This window comes from Vespula vulgaris, chromosome 2 (genome assembly GCF_905475345.1).
Source record: "Vespula vulgaris chromosome 2, iyVesVulg1.1, whole genome shotgun sequence".
Classification (NCBI taxonomy): domain Eukaryota; kingdom Metazoa; phylum Arthropoda; class Insecta; order Hymenoptera; family Vespidae; genus Vespula; species Vespula vulgaris.
Genome location: NC_066587.1, coordinates 13,352,136 through 13,378,561, shown reverse-complemented (window position 1 = coordinate 13,378,561; position 26,426 = coordinate 13,352,136). Strand labels below are relative to the sequence as shown.

The window sequence follows — 26,426 nt, the reverse complement described above, 5'->3', positions numbered from 1 at the left end:
ACTCGTCGTTCGAAAAATCCACCATCGGATATCTCCGACACGGACAATTCTTTTCCGGAGGCTCTCACTTTCTCTCTCTCTCTCTCTCTCTGTTTATCTCTCTTTATCTCTTGCTACGGCGAACGGAAGTTAATAAACAGAAGGAGGAGGAAACCAAACGCGCCGAGACGTCTGCTTCTTCTTTTATTCTTCTCACACCACTCTCGGCAGCCTTTCGATTCTCTCGAGCCAAGTATGCTGTCTAGATAGGAAATCTCAAACGCCTCGCATTGTAAACTGCCACGGATCGATCTTTCTTCTCTTCTTGCTTTTGATACAGGTAACGTAATAGGCGTTTCCCTTACACCTCTATCTTGCTATGCTTCCTCTCTTTCTTCCAAGCAACGAGGAAGAGTAGTCAGACGGCAACACGGACGACTTTATTCCAGTGGCATTACCGAGGCACGTTTACGACGCCGTGAATCCGTACGTTAGCTCGTGAACCTGAAGAACGTGGAGTGATCAAAGAGACATGTCTACTCGGAAAGCAACCTGACGCTTTGACCGCAGCATCTTACACTCGCGAGCACACGCACGTAGATATATATATATATACATACACAGTACGCACACTCATACAATTTAACAAGTATACACGCGCGATATGTACACGCATATGCCGACACATTTAGCATCGATGTCACCGGTACGTAACTGGTTAGATGGATGCATGCATAATTGATGTATGTACGAGCTACCTATCTACTTACTTAGCCACCTACCTATCTAACATGTATGCTCTATCCCTCTACGTACGTTTGGATGTATGCTCGCAATTACGTTCATACGATTATCTCTACGGAAGGATTACGTAGAAATTCAAAGAAAGAGATAGAGAGAGAGAGAGAGAGAGAGAGAGAAAGTAAGAACTATTCACGGAGTATCGCGTGGACGCTTTCCAAGTTCTCGAATAGCATAGCACCGAAACTGACACCAAGGATGCAACTTCGTTCTATTCTCCGAGGGGGAGTGAAACTCGAGCGCTTTGTGAAGATGCACACGCGCCAAGAAACAAAAGGTTAATATCGTGGTGGTACCGCTTTAAAGCGGTGCCTCTCTAAGAGATGCCAAAGTTTGCAGTTGGTTTGGAAAGTTAATAGCGTCGGGGACGCGCTTCATTGACCTCGCACGAGAAAGAAGGGATAAGAAGAAGGAAACGTCGCTCGAAATACAACCTCACCACTTGAAAAGATCCTTTCGAAATTCTTCTTAATGGATGGCAAAACGGCGTTGTCGGCTAATAGAATACGCGTTCCGAGAAATAAATCTCTTTCTCTCTCTCTATCTATCTATCTATCTTTCTATCTTTCTTGACTTCTTTGAAAATGGTATTATAAGTAATATATTATAGCTAAAAAGATCGTTTCTCTTCGATGATGATCTATTTCTTTTTCTTTGGGAGTTTTTCTTAATCAGGCTTAAACGTAGTTTAATGAAATAACTTCGTACGATAAGAGGGACATAAATCCGTGCTTTTAAAAAACTAATTTAACACGATATAATTTTCTGAAAAAAGATATTATACGTAGGTATCTCTACCGTCGTTCGTAGTTTTCTTTACGATCCTCGAAGAAAAAGGAAGTAGCTCGATACTGTGGTTTTTCGTCGCTCAAACACGGCTCCCTTGATATTGGATAGCGAAATGGATCCTTGCGTTTTAAACAGTTTAACAAGTTAGCCTCTCCTACTTTGATACACTTCGCCATGCTAAAATATTTGCCTTACAAACTTCTTCAACGTGTTGGCAAAGAATTTCTGCGGGGGGAGGTGGAGGGGAGGGAGGAAGGGGGATCATTTTCCGTGCTTGAAAGTCTAGTCGCAAGACGCACTTCATCTGGGAGCCATGCATCAAGGAGAACAGCTATTTCAACGTGCCGGTAGAAGGAGTCACGGCGCTTACATGCACAACCAACCCGCTTCCACCATAGTATGTATATCCTCGTGGACTCCTCGGTGCTTACAAAACGAAACTACTAAACTTCACAAAACGCGCGTTGATAATCGTGTCTCGTAAATTTATAGGATATATCGAGTCACTGAGACATTGATCGATTAGAAAGCTTAACGAAGATTTCACGCGGCATCGAATTTTTGTGTTACGTCCGCGTAAACTTTTTTTTTCCTTACTCACTGTCTCTCTCTCTCTCTCTCTCTCTCTCTCTCTCTCTCTCTCTCTTTCTCTCTCGTACGTTGAATGCATCGTTTCGCGAGTTACGAGGAGTTACATAGGAACGACGTGCGAGAAAGCAAGAGATAGAGAGACAGCACGCGCGCATACGCGAGTTCCACATGGTAATTTGTCAGTGGCGAAGCAATTTAGCGTACGGAGGAAGAGCAGCGTTCCCGAACGATGCTCCGCGAATCGCGAAATATCTCGATGAAGGAAGGAACGAACGAACGAACGAACGAACGAATGAACGAACTACCGAGCGAGCGAATGAACGAATGAACGAATGAACGAATGAATGTAGCTACGTATTACGAGCTTCTCCATTGATTTTGTCGAAAAACGACGCGCCTTTCGCGAAACGACAAACGCGATTACCCCGGTGCGACATTCGACGTATCCCAGGGACGAACGCTGATTGCACTTTGTTCCGAAGTTACGAAAAATAATCGACCGTTTCAGCTAGCCTCACAGTACCCCGGAGAACGATTTCTCTTGGATTTGCGACGTACGCCGAACGAGTCCTGAGACCCTTCCCGTATTACCGATCCGACCCTCTTCGACGAAATATCTGTGGTGGGACCTTAATTCTCTGAAAAGCCGGCTTACGGATTGCACCGCGCGAGAATCGTCGAGTTAACGTGATTTCAACGGGAATGGTCCAGACCGGGCTGTTCATCACGCAAGCTCCGAGTTCACGGCAGCACCCCGTCGCGAAAATGTATGAAGTCCTCGAGATCTTTCCTGCGCTTTGCGATTTATCATTCCTACCGACGCCATCTTGCTCCGGAGAATCCACGAGAAAGCGAATCTCTTTCCTCTTCTCTCTCTCTCTCTCTCTCTCTCTCTGCTTCTCCTTATTCCTTCACTTATTCTCTACATAGACCTGCACTTCTCTGGCATTCGAGTATACCCCGAGAAGAAAATCTCTCATAATTTCGAACCGCGAGTTTCACGAGATCAGGATGCATTTTGAAATGAAACGTCAATATTCGAGAGAAATAAAGAGATTCGAGAGAAAGAGAGTAGAAATAAAGGCAGACCGAAGGACGAAAAAGTAGGGGCAATAGTGGCAGCCAGCCGGTTCCTCGCTTAATTATACTTGAGCGAATTAACTAATTACCTTTTTCTTCTTTCCCTTCCTAGTTTACCCTTTCCTTTCCCTTTCTACTATTCTTCTCGTTTCAACTTAGCCACCCGAGCCGAGGAAGTCCGTCTGGTACAGTTCCTCGGTCGATATTCCTGTCCGCTTTCATCGTAACTATAGCAACGAGGGTTTGCGAGGAGATTCACCGAACATCTCGTTCGAATAAAGATTCACCTTTAATTTTAATTTTTAACCTTTCGTTACGTGTAACAACGAGAAGAAAGAGATCCGTCCATTCGTAAATCCTCCGTTCATATTCCAAAGAAAACTAATTCTTCGTGCGGGTGGATCCTTCCTTTCTTTGATTTTACAAGATTTTTATTTTCTTAAACAACGTACGAATAATTGTTACCGATTACGTTAGAAGAAGATGACGACGACGTGGTCGCTAGTAACAACAATAACAAAATTCTATCGATCTAAAAGTACGAAACGTTAAGATAAACGAACCTTTCCGAAAGAAGCTTTATCTATAACTGCGCGAATCTACGTTAACCTTTCTACAAATTTTCTACCATAGCAATTCGGAAAAACACGAAGTCAAACTCGATAGCGTATCTCGTATTAGATATTACGTAACGTTGAAACGTAACGTTAAAACGACTCGTGAATAATGATCGCGAAAGAACCATCATCGTATCGTTACTCGTAATACTCGTAATTATCAGAGACATCGAACCTTCGAGTACACGCAATGTGACGTTCGAGATTCGAGTCGAGCTCTAGATTTAATTAGCTACGGAAATAGGATTGCTCCGTAGTAAAAGTTCACGACACTTTTCATTTAAATCCGTTTCATATCTGGAGCAGAAGGGCCAACGTGACGACGGACGATGCCATTCCGAATAACATCATACAAACCGTGTCACCATTAATTAAATTCCTCTTCAGGAAGTTTTCCGAACGGTAACTCCTCCTTCCGGAGAATGAAGGATGAGTAGGAGGTAAATAGCGAAAGTAAAGTCATCGGTATTCGTCGACCGAAATCGTCGGAGTTCATTAGAATCAAGGAGACGACATCGAATCGAAAATAGTTTAACGCCCAATTTGCGCTTTAAACGTACCTACATTCCTTGGAATGCCATTTTTGTATAACTTACCAAGGTGTGAGAGATGAGAAGGAAGGAAGAAACGGGACAAGACTCAAAATTATACGCATTGACTCTCGACTTTGCGGTAAACGTACTACACAGCATTCCTTGTTTTCGTGGTTTCAAGTTCGTGACTTTTAGTTCTCTCTCTCTCTCTCTCTCTCTCTCTCTCTCTCTCTCTTTCTCTCTCTCTCTCTCTCTCTCTCTCTCGGTCTTCGAGGTGAAAACACTTTGCTACCACGACAACGCTTTAAACCTTTGTTACCTTAACAACGACGTCGATCAAACGGTACTAAAATCGTGGAATGTAAAAATGTCGTGTTTCTTCGAACAAGAAAAAAAGAGAGGGGAGAGAGAAAGAGAGAGGAAGGGAGAGAAGGAGGAACGTTCGACCTACTTCATACGTATGTTTATTTATTTATCTATTCCTTACGAAGATTCGACAAGGAAGAACAGATTGACCGTTCTGACTCATAAATTCGAATAGCATAAATCAGATAACAGTGTGCGTGAGATGCATGAAGCTTTCCATCTTCTCGTACGCACACGTGGGATCTTTCCAGGAATCTTTCTCGAGGAATTTTTCTGATCGCTAACGAAGATACCATAGAATCTCGGCCTTTGGAAAATTATTGCTTACACGTTAGTGGCACGTAAACTAGTACGAACGAATAATGAACGAAGCGATCGCTGCTAAAATGGAAAGAGAGAGAGAGAGAGAGAGAGGAAAGGATGAGACAAATTCTAAGAATTTATCTAAGACGGTAATAGCCCTTATATAACCCTTATATAGTATTGGAAAAATATTTGCCAAATGATTTGACGAATCGAATTCTTAAAATTCTTCAAACTCTTAAAAAGCAAAGCTATATAATTTTTCCCTTACGACGAGATAAGTTTGTTATTACTATATTATATTTTATATAACGACCATTTTATATATTTTTTATGTATAAAAATATCGATGAAAAGGTTCTATTTTTCTTTTTTTTTTTTAAAGATATAATATACAACAACAAAATTTCTTTGCTCTCGTTCGTTCTTTTTTTTTTTTTTTTTTTTTGAAAATATATTATATATAAATTCCCTAATTAAATACAGATGATTTATTTCGACTCTCTACAATTTTATTCATATTTTAATATTAATTCATATCATTTTGAATATCAAATTGAATCGTAGTATAGAACTAATTGTTTGTTACATTTTTCGCTTGATCGAAAACAGGAGGAATTCCCTGCGGTCGTAGTTTGAAAAAAAAAAAGAGAGAGAGGAGAGAGAGAGAGAGAAAAAGAAGAGAGAGAAAATAAAAAAAAAGGAAAAGAGAAAGCTTCAAAGATCCCTTTAATTCCATTTGTATCTCGGATGTTGGAAGAGAGTGGATGCTGCCTTTAGCGTCGATAAAACGTCACGCGTCTCTACGTCATATAACGTTGCTGCTCATGAGCTTGGTGAATACTGAATGTAGCGGAATGCGATTCCGTAGATGCGCGCCGGCGCTGTATAAGAGCCGGAAGATACCGACTAAAGTCAAAAGTGTAAAAGCTTACGCTTTACGACCGATTTCACCCTTTCCCTTTTATCTGCTATGAGTACCCACGTGTGTACGGGTCACGGGGCGTTTTAACTTAACTCTCGTGTACCACTGGCAGACGGACGCTCGTACAAACGTTCACCGGTTTTCTCTCGGGAATAGATTCTAAAATTGGATCTAGATCCGATTTGGATCAGAAACGAATCTATGTGTCGTATCCAGGATTCCCTTTGGACGTCGTAATTGGAGCGTATATGTACCACAGAAAGTCTCCTCTATTTGTCTACAATGTCGATAACACAAACGTTCTTTCAATGTTTATTTTTTACTTTCAAATGCCTTATCGTTTGTATTTCGAACTATAAGCCAGTAGGATATAACAAGAAACAATAATAATAATAACGTGTACTTGGAATGTCCTTTCTATTTCATCGACCTTCTATTTTACGGTAAACAGTATTATTGTGCGAGCAGAATTTATGTATGTATTCAAAATACGATTCTATATACTTCTCATTGTCAGTGTACTCGTACAATACATATCACACATACACATATACATATAGATATCTTTACTAAAGAGAACACAGTTCTCGACGATTTCTCTCCTTCGATCAATGGCGATCGAATCGATCCGTCGATCTAGAGAGAATTGCGGTCAGCTGCATTTTACTATTAACGCCATTCAAGACGCGTGTGTAGCACGGAGCATTAATTTCTGTTTAGTAGCTAACCGATATAGAACACGGTCAACACCCATTCGCAGAGCCGATGATATCCTCATGAATGCACTCGTGCGCATGCCTACGATCTGTTCTCTCGTGAATGTGTATATAGTCAAGCCAACACGCAACCACCCACCCACCTACCTACCACGTCAAACCACCCCATCCGTAAGTGCGTATACACTTGAATATACGAACGTATACCTAGATACATATACATCGAGTATAGCACGGAACGAGGTCCAGCTATCATGGTGCTTTTATGAGACTTCCTGCAAAGTTCGTAGCTCTCTGCATTATGTCACGTTAAAACATACTTTCGTGCGATAAAAGAAAGGCGCACCGACGTGCTTTTGAAACTGACGTAAATACTAATTACTTTCGCGGCACGGTAACGCTGCGACTGTACGAGCAAGTGTGCGAGGCGTTTTCGCTTTGCGAGAAAAGAGAGAAAGAGAAAGAAAGACATATAAGCAGAGGATGAGAGAGAGAGAGAGAGAGAGAGAGAGAGAGAAAGAGAGGGGAGGACGAACGACGGACGAAAGAGAAAAGAAAAAAAAGAAACGTAAAAGTATACGCTTCCCTTCCTTTTTATCAAAGTAATGTACATTCTCGTATGTACATATAATATTCGTATGTACATATACATATATGTATGTATATATATGTGTGTATGTATATACACACATATATATATACATACGCATTTATGTACATATTATGTTAACATTGTGGGATTACGTGTTTTTACGTACGCCATACGTATTCTAACGAACGGATCTTTGATTTATGAACGTAATAATTCCTTTTAATAGACAGGTAAATAAGCACTAAAATGCTACGGAAAATAGGAATGAAATATGTTTCGTTAAATGAACGGCACCGTACACGCTTACCCTCGGGTAATCTTCTATGGCGCGAATTCGCGAGGATTACGTAATAAGAAACAAAGCTTCACCGATAAATCCGTGATACAAGAAAATATAAATTTCTATCTGGCACGATTCGTAATATCTCGACGATTTACCTGATTATTAGGAAAAGCGTTGGTTCCCGTCTTTCTTCCTTCCTCTCTCTCTCTCCCTCTCTTTTGCTCTCTTTCTTTATTTGTATCTCTTTTTATCTTCGCGTCCGACACTTAGAAACGTAATAGAACGCATCGTATAATATCCTACAGGTTGTTCATTATTCCGTGAACATTGTTCGATATAAACGTGCCGATTTCGTTAGTCGTTGTCTTGGCCCATGGCCAGAACGTTTACACGCCATAGGAACACGAACGTTACAGAACTTCGAAGCCCAACCGAGAGAGCGTTATCAGTCGAAGACTTTTTTTCTTTTTTATCGATGAAAGTCTATATAAAATGTAAAGAATTAAGAAAAAGAAATATGTACCTCCCGTTTCTAAGTGTAATCGCAAAATTATACCAAAGTAAAACTTCCGTTCGAAGCCGTATAAACGAAGGAACGACGCGAATAAGATCGTAACAATATCTTGTAAAGAGAAAAAAAAAAGAAAAAGAAAAAGATTTGTAATTTTTAAACGTTAAATTAACAAACTAAGGCCAGAACTAAAACCGCGGCAATTTGCCAGAGAATCGGTTCTTCATGACTTACTTTGCGATCTAGCAAGGATAACATATGTACGTTACATACACGAGTCTTAATTTGACAAAATTGATACTCCTACGTATCTTTCCAATCTACGTTGAAAGGGAAAAGTGGTAAAGGGAGAAAAAGAGAAAGAGAGAAATAGAAATAAGCAACGTGAATCGTTTCGTTCACTCTTCTACCTACAAATGTATGATCTCGAGTCGTTAGATTAACTCTTACGTTCGTAAATGAAAAATCTTTGTGTTTCTCTCTCTCTCTCTCTCTCTCTCTCTCTCTCTCTCTCTCTCTCTCTCTTTCTCACTATCGTTCTCGATGTATCATTAAGGTACGTCGAGACCAATCGAGCCGAGCGCAATACGCGTTCCTACGTTCATAAGGAAGATCCGCTTCGAGCGCGAACATAAGTAGGTACGTACAAGGACACGAATGCTCGCACAGTAGTCAAAGTTAATTCTCCGATTTTCCCTTTCTTCCTTCCCCGTTCATATATTTTTCTTCTTCTTTCACGATATTCCTACGGCATGCCTGACATTCCTACCTATATCCACCTATACCTATTAAGGATGCAAAATGCGGTAATTTCGCATGGTAATTACTGGGGTCGGCACGAAAGTAATGCCTTTGAACGGTGGGGGCTAGTAGCATCATGGTGCCTCTGGCTCTGCGTACTCTGTTACTTTGAAATTACCCTATTGGACGACGCCTGAAAGCGCCTCCGCGTTTTCTAAATTAACGTTTCAACGCCGGTCGAACTGGCTAATTGCTCGACTCGAGTAGCGATGTATTTCTCTCTCTCTCTCTCCCTTTATTTCTTTCTCTTCACCTTCTCTTATACTCTCCGATATACATGATAATCACTACGTGTGGTCTAATATCTCGAAAGGTACCGTTATTCAACGATCGGTAGGAAAGACAAAGTCAAAGAACCCAACCTACGAGCTTCATCTCTCACCAAATAAGATGAACCTAATGAATAAGGTTCTATCTTTTGAGAATATAGCAACGCATTTATCGATCTTTCCAATTCCGACAAAGAGACGAAAAAAAGATATATAGATAAGTATCTCGAATGAAAGTATTATAAGAACAAACATAAGATGGCCAGTACAGTTACGTATGTACTTATTATCTAACACCTTTCCATCCAAATAATTTACCGAATAATACAGACTTTGCCTCGAATCATTCACGTGTCAATCACTCCGCATGTTTTCTCGGGGTAAGTTCACACGCCATTGCACGCCAATCTTCGAAATGAAACTACTGTCGTTCACTCGATTCTCGATATGGCCTATTTCGCGAGCGAGATGAGTAAAAGAGGGAGAGAACAGCTGGTAAGTAGACGAAAAGGAAAAAGGAAAAGGAAATCGAGGAGAAAACTCGGATTCAAACTTGAATAAAAAATAAATAAAAAGAAAGGAAGAATGAATAGAGGAGAGAAGAAGAAGAAAAAAAAACAGAAGAAGTAGTCAATCGTACGAATGCATGTTAGATACGATTGAGAGGAACGTTAACGACGTGGTTTATTCGAATCGATATCGTTTCTCGAGAAGAATAGACGACATTGTACGATGCGTTCTCTTCGAGCAACGTCAAGATTATAAACGACGATATTAAATACATCAATGGCCAAAGGATATGCTTGTAGACAAAGAGAATCTTGAAGCAAGCTTAAGGATATCGCTTTTGAACAGAAGGTATCAAATAATACACGATATTCCGAGTAAAACTATTGACCGATCTCTTGATACTCTATTTATCGATTTTCTTTATCTTCCTATCTTTTTTTTTTTTTTCACTTTCATTCCATCTTCTTTACTCTATGTACAAATAGAAACGTAGCATCATCCCTTCTCCTTTCTCTCTCTCTCTCTCTGTCTTTATTATGTAACTCGATGAATACGTACGTTGCGTAACTGCTTCCGGGGGACAAATTAGATCCAACGCTCAAAGCACAGCTTTGTGTATCGCGCGAAGTAGAATTACAGTGCTCCGCGAATAGTTCCACGTTGAGGTCGACGCGCACGACGTTCATTAGAAGTTTTAATGTAACTTCTACCCCCACCAACATGGACCGTAAAGTGTATCAACCGTGGAGGAGTCGGCACAAGGAACGCATTAGCTGCATGTAAATGAGAACCAGAGAAATCGTATCTCGGTGGCTCTTTCATTTTTCCTACGAAGAAGTTTCTTTAACGAATACCTTCGCTATTTCTTTTTTTTTTTTTTTAGAACGAAGATAAGGTCACGCATTACGTTAATAAAGGTTCCCACGTAGATGTAACGAGTTCAAAGGGACTCGAGAGAAGAAATATTTTCTCTCTCTCTCTCTCTCTCTCTCTCTTTCTCTTTATATCTTTATCTTTCTTCGATCATCGAAGGCTTTGTAGTTTCGATGACGATAGCTCTTAACGATACTTTATCACGATGCTATATACACTCTCGGCACTTTGAAGAGACCTTGTCAGGATAACGAGACGTCTAAAGAAAAAGAAAGAGTGAGAGAGAGAGAGAGAGAGAGAGAGAGAGAGAGAGAGAGAGAGAGAGACCTCAATCACGAGTAAAGGAAGACTTTTAATTTCCATCGTAATCGATCATCATTCTTGATTGCTCCCGCAGATTCAGTTTTAACTACGAACGAATAAGATAGCTACTCGTATCATCCACCTGTGAGCTCTTCGATTATTTGCAGGAGAAACGAAAAAGGTGCCTATTAAGTGCGAAAGCGTGTTATATTCTCCGTGTAAAAATAAACAAACTAATCTAATGTTCCGTAGTAAAAACTATACGACGTGTATCTTACATCGTAAGGATCTCTGCGTTTGAAAACATAAACCCCCCTACACACACACACACACACACACACACATACGCGCGCACGCACGCTCATGTAATATCTCACATGTAAAATATGTAAAAGAAACGGCTATTATATCTACGTAATACGTACTTCGTAAAGTTTCAACGCCGACAAGATCGATCAAAGAACGTTTCCGACGGCGTATCATGCCGCAGGTGAAGAAAAAAGGAACAAAGAAGATATAAAAGTTTGCAAGAAACAAGTCCAAGCATCCAAGTGTGACGTCACTTACCTTTACCCGAAGATCGCTAACGGTCCATACCCTGCTGGCAAAGTCGTTGGAAGCACCAAGGATGAGAGTACCCGTCGAATCAAAGTCAACCGACATTACACCGGCGTTGCTACCGACGAGCACTCCCTTGCTCTCGGACGTGCCTGAAACAAAAGTTTCGTATCGAGGTCATACGTCTCATTCTCCTTCCCGAGCACAGACAGTCCCTTTACCCTGGCTAATTAAATTTACGCTCACTCGCCCTAATTGCTTACGGTCGATGAGAAAGCCACACGAGAAAATAGAGAGAATGCTAGAGGGTGGAATGGACTGAAAGGAGAGGGAGAAGAGGGGAGGTAAGAGACGGATATATGGATAGGTGGACAGCTCGATGGGTAGATAAATGAATCGGGTGTGCACAAAAGCCAATTAACGAAGGTAAAAAAATGGGAAAAGGAAGGAAGGAAGGAAGGAAGGAAGGAAGGAAGGAAAGAAAGATGGTGGAAGCAAACGTCCAAGGAAGTCGTATATTTTGCTCTCGCGAAACGAGGAAAGGAAATAGGTCTTATACATAGATATACCAGAATACTAAAGCGCGTATAAGCTGTACAATAACTACAGATGCTTCTCATCCAATCTGCAACGCGGCGAGGGGATTATCGCGAGGTGCGCATTATATCCGAGGCCAGTCGCACTTCGCTAAAGCGTTTCGCAAGAGTACGAGAAGAAACGGTTTCAACGGCAGGCCGACGACTTTTAATAGGCATCCCTATGGCGAAAGAGAGAGGCGAGCTATACACAACGGCCACGCTATACAAGGTAACCTGTTGATTCGTTAACATACTTCATTAAGTGGAATAGAGAAGCCTCCAGAAGAATGTCGCGAAGCAACTCAACGATGCATCGCGCCCCTCCGAAACTTCTCCGACGTTGTTGCTGTTTCAAGGTTAAACGTCCTATATATCCTTTCGATCGAACATCGTGTTTAAAAAATCTGTTAAATCTGTGCGAAAGAGAGATAGATCGGCTGGACTCCTTGGTAAAAACTAAAAAAAAAAAAAAAGAAAGAAAGAAAGAAAAAAGAAAGGAAACGACTCGAATGTCGATCAACGTCAGATTTTGCAGACGATAAATTTCCGCTTAATTACGAGTAATTAGCAAACGAGAGACGGAAACTGCTACGCGAACACCTGCGAACTTCGAATTAATCCAACGTTGGACCGACCTTTTTATATTGAGAAAACGATAATGACGTACCATAAAAAGACTCGGACGAAGTCGAGCTGGAAGATGAAACGAATCTGTGAAACGAATGCGATCGTCAACAGCGCAAAAAAGCTCCCAATTTGCTCGTACGCAACGAACCCGAACGATCTCTGATTACGAATTCGTTGAAATCTCGATTACGCTGTACATTTAAAAGAGCGCAACCTCGAAATTGTTAAGAGCTTTGAATATTAAGAGTATGAAAAAAGTTGGACGGATAGCTACGAACTCGTCGACGTATTAGTTTTAACCTCTTTTAGTTCTCGTCGTTTCGCTAACACGTTCATCTTCATTAATCAAATGAGCGTTTCGATGTTCGTGCCTCTAAACGTTTCACGTTTATAAAGATACAGAAGATGATGGAACGTGTATACGGAAAATGTAGAGGTAAATGAGTATGCAAAGGGCAAAGTGTATTATTGATATTCTTGCCTAAACGTTTATGTAAAAACTTTTACAGAGAGTAGAGGTTATCCAATTACCTTTAATTATACTCCACAGTTTCACCTTCCTGTCCGCTCCACCGGTGGCCAAGATTCTGTCGACTGGAGACCATTTTACGGCGTATACTTCTCCCTCGTGAGCATTCTGGAAGGGTTATAAATACTTGGCGTATAAATTTCAAAAAGTTCATACATGCACGAATAAACGTTAAACGAACGAAAACGAGAAATAAAATTCTTTTTTCGAAACAAATTCTTTCTATTCGATCGAAACAAATGTGGAAAATTCATTATTTTTATACTTTTTGTTTTACGATCTACATTCCGCGATAATTCCGAGCGAACTGATGTAACAATTGAAATCGATATGTCCGTTGGAACCGTTGAGATTTAACGGTCGTAAAAAGTAAAACAATCGAACATCGCATACATTAAAGAAATATGGCGGGATTTCAAATTCGATACGTTCGCATATTATTAAATATCGATAATTACTTATAATTTTTCCAACTGAAATATGCAAAATATGCAGAGATAAAATTTATTCATTTAATATTTTTTAAAAAATTATAACCGTAAACCCTTCTAAAGATATAATGATCGTTACGTAAAAATTTTTATTACGATTTGTTTTTGATATATGATGTTTGAAAATAAATAAATAATGAGCGTATTTTTATCAAATTCTACAATATGTATCACTTACTATAACGACTCAATATTCTCTCATAAAACTTTATTTACATTGAAATCTATACAATTTCAAATATCGTATTAGTCTCCAACAAAAAAAGATTATAGATAATTTACTAATAAACACAGTGTAGAAAAATCTAATTATAATTATTTAATTTGCAAACTAAAGAGACCTATATTGCATTAGGCAATTTAAAATTACTTATTTTAAAAATATATATGGACCGAGTACTTTTTCTATTAAGAAAGAATTCTATTTTTGTTAAGAAAGGAAATAATCTTGAAGTTAAATCTAACATTATTCTTCAATATGTTTAAAGCATAATACTTCTTTAAATCTGTTTCATTTAAACAGAAAAGCATTTGTAACATTATATTTAGTAATACATATTACAATATACTCTTCTTAATTCTACAATACACTTGTATATGTCGCTCTAATATATTATGCTATAAGAAATAAACCAGAACATAAAGCTAAGAAACTAATATCTGTTAAATACAAAAGTATATTATGTTTTTTGGAATATTTATAATAAATTAACTACAAAATGTCATAAATTCTACAAAATATTCCCAATAAAACATTTCATAATAAGAAAAGTTTACGGTTATCAATAAACTTTTTATTATATATATATATATATATTATATATATTTAAAAAAATTATTGATTCGACATTTAAGATATTTAATTCATCAATATGGTAGTATTTTCACATGCAATTTGAAAAATTTATCTTATAGCAAGAATGTATCATGCGTGAATAAGAAATATAAACATATAATATTTTATATACAAATATAACGAAAGTAAAATGCATACCATTTAAATGTCAATTTCAAAAATTAATGTTGTGCCATATAACAATATATACGTATATATGTAAACAGAGTTTAAGTTTGTCGAGTAAGTTGTTATACTATACTGTTAACGAACAAATTATTGTTTGATTACTTTTTTTGATGCAGATTAAATCTTAATAAGTAGGATTACAAATCTTATTTCTTAAGTTTCCAATGAAAATATTTATTCAAAGGAAAAATGCACGTATCAGATAATGTGCGATATAAAGCATGCATTCATCAAGTATGATACAACAAACGTAGCTAGAGCATAGAATTCCACAGAATGTTTTTACTAAATAATATGTTGATAAACAGTGGACAGAATATACATATAACCTACTATATTGGAAGTTTTAAATAAAAACGTGATACAAACAAAGACGAAATATTCGAAATTAATAAAGAAAATTAATATGTATTAACATAAATTTTGTGATTTAAGAACAAGTAATTTCAACTGCATTATACTTTGCTTTTATGGCATGCACTTTTTCATAATAAAATCAATATAAAATTCAATAGTAAGTAGGCATATGAATTAAAATTCTCATAATAATAATAATGCATAAATAATTAGTATTTTGAGTACAAATCAACGTACAAATGTGACGGACACTTTTGTTGGTACTGTAGTAGGAAGACCAGCAACACCTTCTTTTAAACTTGATCTATCAGGACTAACGGGTCGTGTATCACGAGCAGCATCCTCTAACTCCTTTTGCATCTTTGCTTGTCGTTTTCTATAAAATAACATATAAAATTTTGACTTTGTTTAAATATGATAAATGTTTTGGACACATCAAAAACAATAACAAAAAATGCAAAGTTTACAAACACCTGTATATTGTAGTTACCATACACCACTGTTCTTATAGTTTGACCTGAATTTTTAAAGAACTATTATAAATATATGTGTATGCTGTGTGTACATACGTATGTATGTATGTGTGTGTATATACATTATATATATACTCTCTCTCTCACATACACACACATATATATATTCATATGACTGTATACATACATCTCATGCAAATTGTATATTGAGCAAAGCATATAATTAACATATTTATTTCCTGTGTTTCTTAGTAACTTTTCCCAAATTAGTAGCTTTAAAAGTATTACTGCAGAAACATATTTACATTTTTATCTTATTTGTACATTTATTAGATTATTACCCATAAAGATAAATATTCCATAACTTTTCAACACATTTCATATCAGTATATATCTTTTCAAGTTTGTTTATGATCACCTAAGATATATATATATATATAAAATAAGAATTATTAGGTAATTAGTTTTCTTAAAATAGAGCAATTGATACATACAATGATATAACACAGATTGCAATATAATAAATTGAATGGCAACAAAAACTATTTGCAAACAAAGTATATCTATCTATGAAGACAAAATATATACATACACTATAATAATCATAAACTTTTATAACATGATACTTTTCAGCTACCGACCAAAAGCTATTTAGCATAAAGCGTAACATTTTTCACTTCATTTTATTAAACTTACCCAAACTTTGATATGGTATGCATCAAAAAGGCTGTCGGACTGGTAAAACTCTCACTGAAACGAAAATTTCAAACAGTGGAAAGTGCTAGTGTAGAAAGCTCTAAAAGTACTAAATGATGTTTTTCTGCGAAAACCCCATTACTTTGAATATTATTTCCACTGTATTAATACTGATGGAAACATGAATTTCTAAAGAGGTATTTCATGCTTTGAACATTACACTAAAATAGCAAAGCATAATAGTTAGTTTAGCAATAAACAATAATTTTTGGTGCAGGCAAGATAGTCAGTGCAATAAAATATATATAATACAAATATTACAAGCAATATGTATTACATTAAAGTTCTCTCCACTTGATCTCTATCTTATATTTCAAATAATGTGTTTGATATTTGGAAAATAGAAAATAAAACTTGTCCATTACTATAAATCTGCTTTATGTACATACCTTATCTTATAAAATCTCTTCATTTAATTATTTTTTGCAAACAAACTTGAAAAGGCTTAAAATTGGAAATGTTTTATATTTTAAAATATTTAATTTATGAAATATACATATATATATATATATATGCATATCCTATACAAGAAAATATTATTATATATTATATTATTTGCCCATTATACCACAAAAAATATCAGAAATATAAATATATAAAAATGTATAAATCTTATACATATATTATCACAACTATAATTACAAGACATTAGAGACTAACACTTATTATGCAATATCAAAAACGATATAAACAAAATAAATTAATACAAGTGGGAGTAATGAATATAAACATATTTACAAATATATATCTCTAGATTTTATAAAAATATTTATAAAAATATATGTTTATGTCTTAAGTATGATACTGTAATCTTAATAAATAAATATTAATATTATGTGAGTAATTAAATAATGAAATTACTTACTTTAAAAAATTATCATTTTCTTCATTCATTTTCTCTGCATCTCTGGCCTTGTATTTAATTAAACGTTCTACCAATTGACGATTTTCTTCCTACAAAAAATTCAAAATAATGTAAAGAGCATTATTTTCATAAAATTTATATAATTTTGTAAAACAATAAAACATACCTGCGATTTCCTGAGTTTATCTTCCAAAGATGCAAAAGCAAGTTGCAAAGCTTGATGTTCATCTTTAAGCATTTGATTTATACTTTCATATTCTCTTTCTCTGTTTACATATTTTGTTATTTCCAAATGTAAAGCAGTGTTAGTCTCCATAGATTCTGCAAGACTGAAGAAGAGAATTTTTATTTATTATAATGGCCATTCTTATTATATTATATTTTCTTTATTATTACCAGATACTTTTAAGGTTAATATATAAAAAAAAATTAAACATTTACCTTGCATCTTTAGCATGTAGTTCTTCTATCATTTCTTGCATTTTTTTATTAAGATCTACAATTTGTTGCATATGCTCTCCATTTTTCCTATGTAATGCAGTTAATTCTTCAGTTTGTTTTAAGAGGCGTGCTTCGTGAGCTGAACTTATACTTGGGCCTATACCGGGACTTCTGTTGCCTGATTCACGTCGCAAATTTTCATTTGATATCGTTAACTGCATATTTTGACCACGCAATGTATTTACATTTTCGAATAATCTGTTATCTGTTAAAAAAGATTATCATTAATCTTACAAATATCTTACTACTACTTACACCTCTATACAAAGAAAAAATATAAAGATAATAGATAATTTTTATAAAAAATATACATTAAATATAAATCGTAAAATAAACTTATACGCAAAATTTAAATAAAAAATACTAGAAAACATTTAACATATTGAGAACCATTATACAATAATATAAATTTCTACAAAATAGAATAGAGGCAAAAAAGAGAATATACAATAGTTTGACACTGTTATTAGATCAAAATAAAGCTTACGTAAAGTGATAAGATCGGAAAAACAAAACGTTTCAGTCCTGTTTCTATCGCGAAGCTGTGAGATAATGTTTTTCCTCCAATTATTATCATTTCTGGAGATACACGACTGTTCCAATTCGTGAGTTGCCATTTTTCTTTGAATATACTCGTTGATTCGATCTTGATCAATTCCGTTTTGTTAAACTCCAATAAAGATAAACTGATAAAAAAAAAAAAGGTATGGAAAATATTTTGACAATCCTCACACCATAACGCATGTAATTTTTTCACAAAAAAAATGTCAACCGTGCACTGTAAAATTATATGTAAATATTCAAACACCGTAAACGTTTGAAGAACTCATAACAACGTTATGACATTTCAATTATATCACGAAAAGATTTTAATTACGAAAACAACTACCCTAACCTAAGATACCAAACACTACACATCTACTCTGAACTTTGATGCATATCGAGGGATGCGATGCAAGCGCACTTCGACGAGAAGTTGATCTACCGAATTATTAAGTGCACGTGCCTGCAAGTATAAGTCTTCTGTAAATCTTTCGAAATAGTTTACGATAGTGTGGTAAAACGTTACCTCAGCATAGAAGCGTACTTCGATTACTTAAGACATGAACTAATAAATAATACTCGTCAAAACGATATGTATGTATATATAATAGTTAACAAATCGTGATATCAATTAAAATAAATATAAGTGTATGTTTAGAATCTTCTCGGTCGATAATCGTAATTTACTTTGAAAAATTATTTTTTTATCGATTTAAACTCTGGTATTATTCACGCTTAAGTAATTTGTACATGAAGAAGTCTGTTTTCTGTTTACTAAGTATTAACATCAATGACTTAGTAATTTTTTGATAAAGAATGGAAAGTGACATTGTACATAAAACAAACGGAAATATTAGCATTTAAGGAATATTTATTTTCAGTATATCCATTTATTTTCAGCTTTGTTGAAATATGGAAAGGATGTGTGCATAGAAATTTCGTAAAATATTTAAGAAGTATAAATGTTACAAGCATATGCGGACATACGTGATCACGTGACAACCGTTGGTAAGTAAGCAACCAATCAAATTACGATTTCTGTAATACGTTTTTCGTTTGCGCGCCATCAAGGCAGCCATTACTTAATTATAAGAAGAGTACTTTATTTCTTACATACTTATATAAAGATAACGTTAGAAATTACAAGAAGTGAATTTTATTCCTACACGATTTTAATAACTTGTCAATTTTTGATTTCTAGTGTTTGTATTTTTTTCTTAATATGTTGTTTATAATAATTTCAAGAAGACGGAGATCGTGCATGGGTACTTTTAATTTTTTAAATATATGTAAATCGAATCAATTTGTTTCTATGAATTTTAATTCTTTTTATTATTAACAACGTAATCTATATCTCTATTAAATTATCAGTATTATCATTTGATACAGCACTCGGAATTGGTAAGTGGTTATGCTTAAAAATGTTATCTTATAAGAATATACAACTAGTGCCCTCTGTTACTTAAGACTGTAAAAAGGCGGTTTGCAGAATTGGTTATACTCTTTCTGATAGATTTTTATTGCAATTTTTTATTATATAAATTGTAGTTTATATAACGGCTTTTACACACAATGGTATATTCCTAGTATTTGTTTAGGAATCGTTTCATTATCATAGAGTAAATATGTATTCATGAATGATTATAAGACTTGGATATGTGTTACATAGGTTTACATTCTATCTTAACCTCTTACATTTGTTATCAAATTCTATGAAAAATAGCACGATTTTATATGGCATAATATGTGTATAATTTTTTAAAATAGAAACAGAATTAAAAATCACAAGATGCCAAGAAAAATAGTCGCAAAACAATATTCGAGCCAAGAATCTTTGGCTTTGATACATCAATGCGAAGGTCGTTCGAACCGAGAATGTATACGAAATGACAATTCAAAAATTGTTATGCGAAGGTTTGATTTTACTTTAAAGCATAAGTTATTTTTTATTAATTATCCAAAGGATTAAAGAAACAAGCGAGATAATATTAGAACAATGAAAACTTTTCATATGTTGTCATTATTCTCCATAAACTTGTTGAAAAAATATATATGGAGAAATTTACTCGTGCTACAATTTTAGGAAGAAGATATATGAAGTATATAATAGGAAGAAAATTCTTTCTAAATCAAAACATAGCAAAATTCGAAAACTATCATGTATCAACAAGATTGGACCTTTAGACTATGTCTTTTATTCTATCCTGAATACAAGTTATAATATGGATCAAGGAACTGCCACAGCTGCGGTAGAAACAGAATATTTGTTTTCTTTGTTCTGATATACTCGATGATCTCTTTATATAATAATTATAATCTTTCGGTCTTATACAATATATTTATATTTCAAATATTTGCATTTTTAGATAGCACGTGGTTTAATAGCACTGAATAAAAGATTAGATTCCAATAACATAACGAGCTATTATTTAAATAAATGGACGCAATCTGGGTTAGTAATTTTTGTACAACAATATACGAAGGTGCACAAAAAATGATACTTACTTAACTTTTGTACCTCTATTCGTAGAGAGAACATAATGGTTTTAAGAGGCATCGATAGTAAACATTTAAAATATCTTCACAACGAAGCTAAATATTCTGCAATTGACTTGCACTTTCTGCATCAACGATGGTCAAATGGAAGAGACATCATAGTCTTAACAGTGTTTGGGCAACAAGAATATCTACAAGACATTTTTGAAGGATTATTACCTTTACGGTAGAATAAGAATTACCGATTAGCAATACATATGGATGTATGCATTTGTACAAATATTTGTAATTTGTACTTTACAATGAGATGTACATGTTGTTATGTTTTTTATAATGCACTTATTAGAAACCCATTGTAATAACTCAGAAAGCAAATTTTTGAGTTAATACAACAAAATACTAACAGTGCAAGAATTGAAAGTATCTGAGTTGATGTTCACGTCACGTAAACATTCATAATGTAACGATACTCGCACCGACTGCCGATATATCCTACATCCTAATCCACATAGAGCTGCGTATCGATGGTACGAAGGTAGTCGCATTCTTTATGCAACCTGTGTGCTAATTAATTAGAAAAATGCGACGTGCATTCTTGGAACGTCGCATACGGAGAGAATTAACGAAGCACAATAACAACTAAATCAAGAAAGAAATTTCTTAAAGGCATTTTATTGAAAAGCTACCGGTATCAAGCCTTTCGAAAAATATATTAGATTTTATCATCCGAGCATCGCAGAACTATACAATTGCAGAAATCGAAGAAAGTCGATTAGAATTAAATTGTATAGATATATATAATTCGAGGTATAAAGAAGGTATAGAAAAAGACAAATAGAACGAACGAACGGTAGCAGTAGCAACAGAAGAAAAAGAAGAAGAAGAAGAAGAAGACGACGACGACGACGACGAAGACGACGACACGTCGACGTCGAAGAAGAGACAAAGAAGAAAGGAGCTGTCGTCGCAAGGTGCAAAAGGCTATCCACAGGCGAAGAGGCGCCACGCCCGCCCCTCCATGCTCTGCGAAAACCACTCGGCTCGTCGATGGTTGGCGAAGAAGGTAGTGGAGAGAGAGGGAGTTAGTCGTTTAGCGCAGCCGCCAGCCGCGTTTTATGCAACCAGTCGTGCTTCGGAGCGAACGAATCTACTACCCCGGTCTCCTTTGACAGACGGGGAAGCGCGTGCGGTTCTCGTACCAACTCCTACACCGTATCTCGAGATCGGAGAATTGACTACGTGCCATCCGATTCGAGTACGTACGAATCGCGTTTCCGGTGATAACAATCGGAAGAGAAACGTAACTCTCGTGAAATATTCTTATCGAATTTCGAGAAACTTTGTTCTGTGAGCTGTGCCAGTCGTGTAGAGCGACAGCGTTATTGCTATCCGCGCGTTGTAAACGCGTTACGAATACGATACGTATATATCGAGAGTGAGGAAGGTGTGCTAGGAACGTAGGCGAAACGTACGAACGAGAAAGAAGGAACGAGCAGATCGTCGAGCGAGTATTAAAGGCAACGAGAGCTAGAGGAAGGCAAGGTCGTAGAAAGGCGGTGTCGGTGTTGTGTTTCCAACAAACCACGGTAGCTCCTCGTGAGAGATATATATTATTTGGAGAGCTAAAGAGACGAACGTATTTGGAAAAAGAGACACACGAATCTTCTTCTTCTTCCCTTCTTTTCTATCGACGGAGAGACAGCCTAATAGTCGCGTCGAAGGTGCCCGTGAACGATCTCGTGCGACGAGCCCGTGAACCAGCTCGTACGACGAGAATCCCGATGTGTCAACGCGGCTGCATTATAGCCACTACTACTCTGTGCCTCCTCGCACTATCTAATCCCGCCGCGTATACGTGCGTCGTCCTCGTCCGCGTCGTGTGACGTGTGCGTGAGGAAGAGGAAGAGAAAGAGGAAAGAGAGAGAGAGAGAGAGTGAGAAAGAGAAAGGAGCGGGCTTGCCGGCACGGAATACGCGATAGAGCGAGAGAGGCGTCTCCATAGGCGGACGTGAAGACGCGATACGAGACTGCGTTCACGTCGTACTCTCTTTCTCGCTCCCTCTCTCTGTGTTGTTTTCTCTCTCTCTCTTTCTCTCTGTTCAGCTACTCTTTTCTGTGTTTAAAAAAAAAAAGAAAAAGAAAAAAAAAGAGAAAAAGGAACAAGTAGAAAGACAGAAAGAAAAAAAGGAAGGAAGGAAAAGAAAAGAAAAAAAAATAAATAACCAACACGGGAAGAGAAGAGAAGCGAGCATCGAGGAAAGTTAAAGAGAAGACAGCAGCATCATCGACGACGATAACGAATACAAGAACGAGGAAAACGACGACGACGACACAACAACAACAACAACAACAACAATAAATAACAACAACAACAACAACAACGACGACGACGACGACGCCGACGCCAACGCCAACAACGACGACGACGACGTCGTCGGCCAAGAGCGGCGCGTATACGCGCGCTCTACGAATAATCCAGCTTTCGTACGACTTATCGTAGCTGATTCTACTGCTTTCCTTTAAAGAGAACGTCAAAGCTATACTCAAAGCCGGTCGACTCCTTCGACCTCCTCGTCGCCACTATGGCGGACGACGAGGTTCTCTTCGACGAAGTTTACGAGCTCTGCGAGATTATCGGCAAGTGAGTAACGTGAGCGCACGAGGGCGTGTGTGCCTCTATTTGCTTCCTTCTTTCCTTCTTTCCTTCCTTCCTTCCTTCTTTTCTTTCTTTTTTTTCTTTCTTTCTAGCTTGCTTGCTTGCTTACTTACTTCCTTGCTTGCGTGCTTGCTTGCGTGCTTGCTTCGCTCGCACGCGCACGCGCACGCGCCCTCCACACTCCTATGAATATACTTATAGGTGGGAGAGAGAGGGAAGACGGAGGCGCGAGAATGAACGGCGCAGGGGGTGTGTTCGAAAGGTTCGCCTTCTATGCTCTCATGCAGCTTCATGCAACGCGTTTTATCGCGCGCCCTTCATTTCCTCCCTCTCTCTTTTCTCTCTTTCTCTATATCTCTATCTTTTTCTGATTTTCCGTATCTATCCAGGTTCGTTATATATACATATATACATACATACATAAATATACAGAGACGTTCATACGCGATCACAAACGAGACCAACTCTCATATATCCCCGTACGTACGCGCGTTGATTTCTTTTTTTAATAGTTTCGATTTTTATACTTTCTGCTTTTTATGTCGCTAACTGGACGAAGCTAATGAGCTCTTCTTTTAAACGTATTCTCATACGAGCTTCTCTTTTAATAATGTGATATGACGATATGATATGATAGGAGATGATCTTGAATCTTTGAGAATATTGAAACGTCAGTCGAATCGATTTCTTTCTTTATTTGGTTTCGTCGTTTAAGTGATAGAAAGAAAAAAAGAAACTTGTAGGACTTTCACGTTGCGAAAAGTATTGGCCTCTGTTATGTCGTTGGTGTCAGAAAATATAAAGATCAAACGATTAACTCAATTTGTTCGCTTTAAAGCTGAGATATTTGACATTGGATATCTTTCGAAGTATTTTAGCGTTTATATCGAATGTCGATAGTAGATTTGTCATCGTTATTGGAGATGTCTTATTTTTAAATAGTGAATACGATGTCTTTTATTTTTCATTACGTCCCGACGCGTTATTAGAATAGACCAACGCGTCATAGTTCTGCGCTAACTAAGTTTATTTTTATATCGTCTATCGTACGTAGTTTAGCTCAGGATGATTCGTTCACTAGAATTTATAATGAACTAATTAAATCCGTTCGTTAGATACATATATATCTTGTATTTATATGTAGTTCGTTCGATTATGTACGAAACTTTAGAAATATCCGGAATACTTTTATCACCTAAATTCGTTGATTAACCAGCACCGAGATAGAAAGTGAGAGAGAAAGAGGGACAGAGAGAGAGAGAGAGAGAGAGAGAGAGAGAGAGAGAGAGAGAGAGACGTTATTCAAGGGTAAATTCGTTCATTTAACCGAATAGATTCGACTGCTCGTGCATGGATGAGTAATCAAAGGCTCGACGAACTTGTACGATTCAATATTTCCATCGATTTTACAGACAACAAAGAAATATTCGAATAAAATGCAGACATCGTTTGCAATAGTTTAATACGCTTCTACGCTTTCGAATAAAAGATGGTTTAATATGTCTTTTTATTATTTGCAATGGCATATTATAATAGAAAAATCAAAATATTATAGCAAATGTCGATGGAGATAATATACGACCGATATACATACAAGTATATCAAGTTTATACATATATTCTTAATTAAATCGTACATCCAAAAATGCTGAAATTTAATTATCAAAGACCATATGTTGATAACATATTGTTTACGAATCGTTAACGATGCAATTATATATACAATTTGGAAATGAAACACTCGATATGGCAATAAATAATTAGTTAGTATAATATGTGACATACTAGCCGTATTCGCTTTTCGTATCATGTTGCACAGTGGTAGATTGTTAATCGGGGAAAGATAAATACCATCGGCATTTCTTGATTTATGATACTATAACGACATGATCGTTTAATATTCTACATGGTTTCTCTTTAAAGATCATTGACCTCGGTCTTTGCATTCCATTAAATCGATTCTCTGAAAGTTATAGTTACAAATTACAAGGATAAAAAAATACAAGAAAAATAGTCGTGTTAAGAACGTTGGGACTCGAGAGACACTTTGTCGTTCGCTTATCTAAAATTTTATATCTAGATGTATAGTGTACATTAACTCTCTCTCGAGGCGACTGCCGACGAAACCTTCGCACCCTGGCTCGTAGATCTTCATCCGAGTGTCGCCTTTGAACCCATCAATTGAACAATGTACGAAGTATTCTTTGTCAGACGCGGTCAATAGAGGTTGAATGCACTGCATTCCTTTATGAATGAATAAAAGCTCGGTCCAGTGAATCGTGTTCCTCTTAGACTCTTTTTATATTTGTATTACAATAAAGCGATCGAGCTTTCCTCTCGTTCAAGCACTTTCTTTCATTTTCTTTCTATTTCTCTCTCTCTCTCTCTTTTTTTCTCCAAATTAGAAATTAGAATTAGGTAGGACTTATGTACGACCTTACTATTACGATCGATCGTTCGTCAAGAAAAAAAATCTTCCCTTTGATCTTTCTCATGCATCGATATTTCTCACGTCGTCGTCGATATTTTCGTTTTATATTCTCGATATTTTTCATTTATCATAAATACTAATTTTCTTATACGAATATATCTGGAGTACTCTAGAATGTGAACAATTTTTCGTTTACGTTTCATCGAACGTCATTAACGAGTGCCCTTTACTTTTCACGTTTTCGCGTATTCCGTAAATGGGCCGAGCAAATAGCAATTTTTCAAACGTTTATTCGAGTGGAATGTTTACATTTTGTCGTTTCGTCAAAGTTAACAATCTGAGCGTGAGAAAATGAAATTGAAACTCGGTACTGAAATACATACATACATACATATATATACATACATACATACATACATACATATATATGTAGATAGGTGGATAGATAGATAGATAGATAGATAGATAGATAGATAGATAGATAGATAGATAGACAGACCGACAGACAGACAGACAGACAGACAGATAGATAGATAGATAGATAGATAGATAGATAGATAGATAGATAGATAGATAGATAGATAGATAGATATATGCATGTACATAAGTACATATATAGATAATGTAGGAAGAAGGCAGGAAGATAGGTCGATGGTGGAAAGGTAATCGGTAACGAAATTATCGAAATGAAATTTCCTCA

General features: G+C 36.4%; 3 protein-coding genes across 9 annotated transcripts in view; 2 read left to right on the top strand and 1 right to left on the bottom strand.

Annotated features, from left to right (window-relative positions):
- Positions 1–18,514, bottom strand: part of LOC127062034 (autophagy-related protein 16) — a 332,953-nt gene extending 314,439 nt beyond the window's left edge. Inside the window, exons 1-8 of the mRNA XM_050989608.1 lie at positions 18,089–18,514; positions 17,542–17,806; positions 17,267–17,429; positions 17,101–17,189; positions 16,176–16,229; positions 15,244–15,382; positions 13,137–13,242; positions 11,410–11,552 (exon numbers count right to left, since the gene is read on the bottom strand). Coding sequence (XP_050845565.1) covers positions 11,410–11,552; positions 13,137–13,242; positions 15,244–15,382; positions 16,176–16,229; positions 17,101–17,189; positions 17,267–17,429; positions 17,542–17,806; positions 18,089–18,218 — 1,089 coding nt within the window. The 5' untranslated portion in view covers positions 18,219–18,514. The remainder of the gene's footprint in view (positions 1–11,409; positions 11,553–13,136; positions 13,243–15,243; positions 15,383–16,175; positions 16,230–17,100; positions 17,190–17,266; positions 17,430–17,541; positions 17,807–18,088) is intronic.
- An 83-nt stretch (positions 18,515–18,597) lies between these two features.
- Positions 18,598–26,426, top strand: part of LOC127062036 (peripheral plasma membrane protein CASK-like) — a 46,800-nt gene continuing 38,971 nt past the window's right edge. For 3 of the 7 annotated variants that reach the window (XM_050989616.1, XM_050989623.1, XM_050989622.1), the window contains exons 1-5: positions 18,598–18,738; positions 19,045–19,152; positions 19,912–20,058; positions 20,511–20,596; positions 20,675–23,281. In XM_050989616.1, the coding sequence (XP_050845573.1) occupies positions 23,223–23,281 (59 nt within the window). In that variant the 5' untranslated portion in view covers positions 18,598–18,738; positions 19,045–19,152; positions 19,912–20,058; positions 20,511–20,596; positions 20,675–23,222. Of the gene's footprint in view, positions 18,739–19,044; positions 19,153–19,268; positions 19,546–19,612; positions 19,720–19,911; positions 20,059–20,227; positions 20,394–20,510; positions 20,597–20,674; positions 23,282–26,426 lie in introns of those variants that run through there. The other 4 variants (XM_050989619.1, XM_050989621.1, XM_050989618.1 and 1 more) reach the window with 4 other exon arrangements.
- LOC127072322 (uncharacterized) lies at positions 19,107–20,870 on the top strand. Its single transcript, XM_051012656.1, has 5 exons — positions 19,107–19,152; positions 19,534–19,545; positions 20,329–20,393; positions 20,511–20,596; positions 20,675–20,870. Exons 1-5 carry the CDS (start codon positions 19,107–19,109, stop codon positions 20,868–20,870), a joined length of 405 nt encoding a protein of 134 aa, XP_050868613.1.

What these genes read in the sequence shown, in the direction of transcription:
- LOC127072322 (XM_051012656.1), top strand. Translation starts at nt 19,107, where the DNA reads ATGTTACAAGCATATGCGGACATACGTGATCACGTGACAACCGTTG. An exon ending in AAGGAACTGCCACAGCTGCG is followed by an intron (nt 20,394 to 20,510) that starts GTAGAAACAGAA and finishes TTGCATTTTTAG; the next exon opens with ATAGCACGTGGTTTAATAGC. An exon ending in AATAAATGGACGCAATCTGG is followed by an intron (nt 20,597 to 20,674) that starts GTTAGTAATTTT and finishes CTCTATTCGTAG; the next exon opens with AGAGAACATAATGGTTTTAA.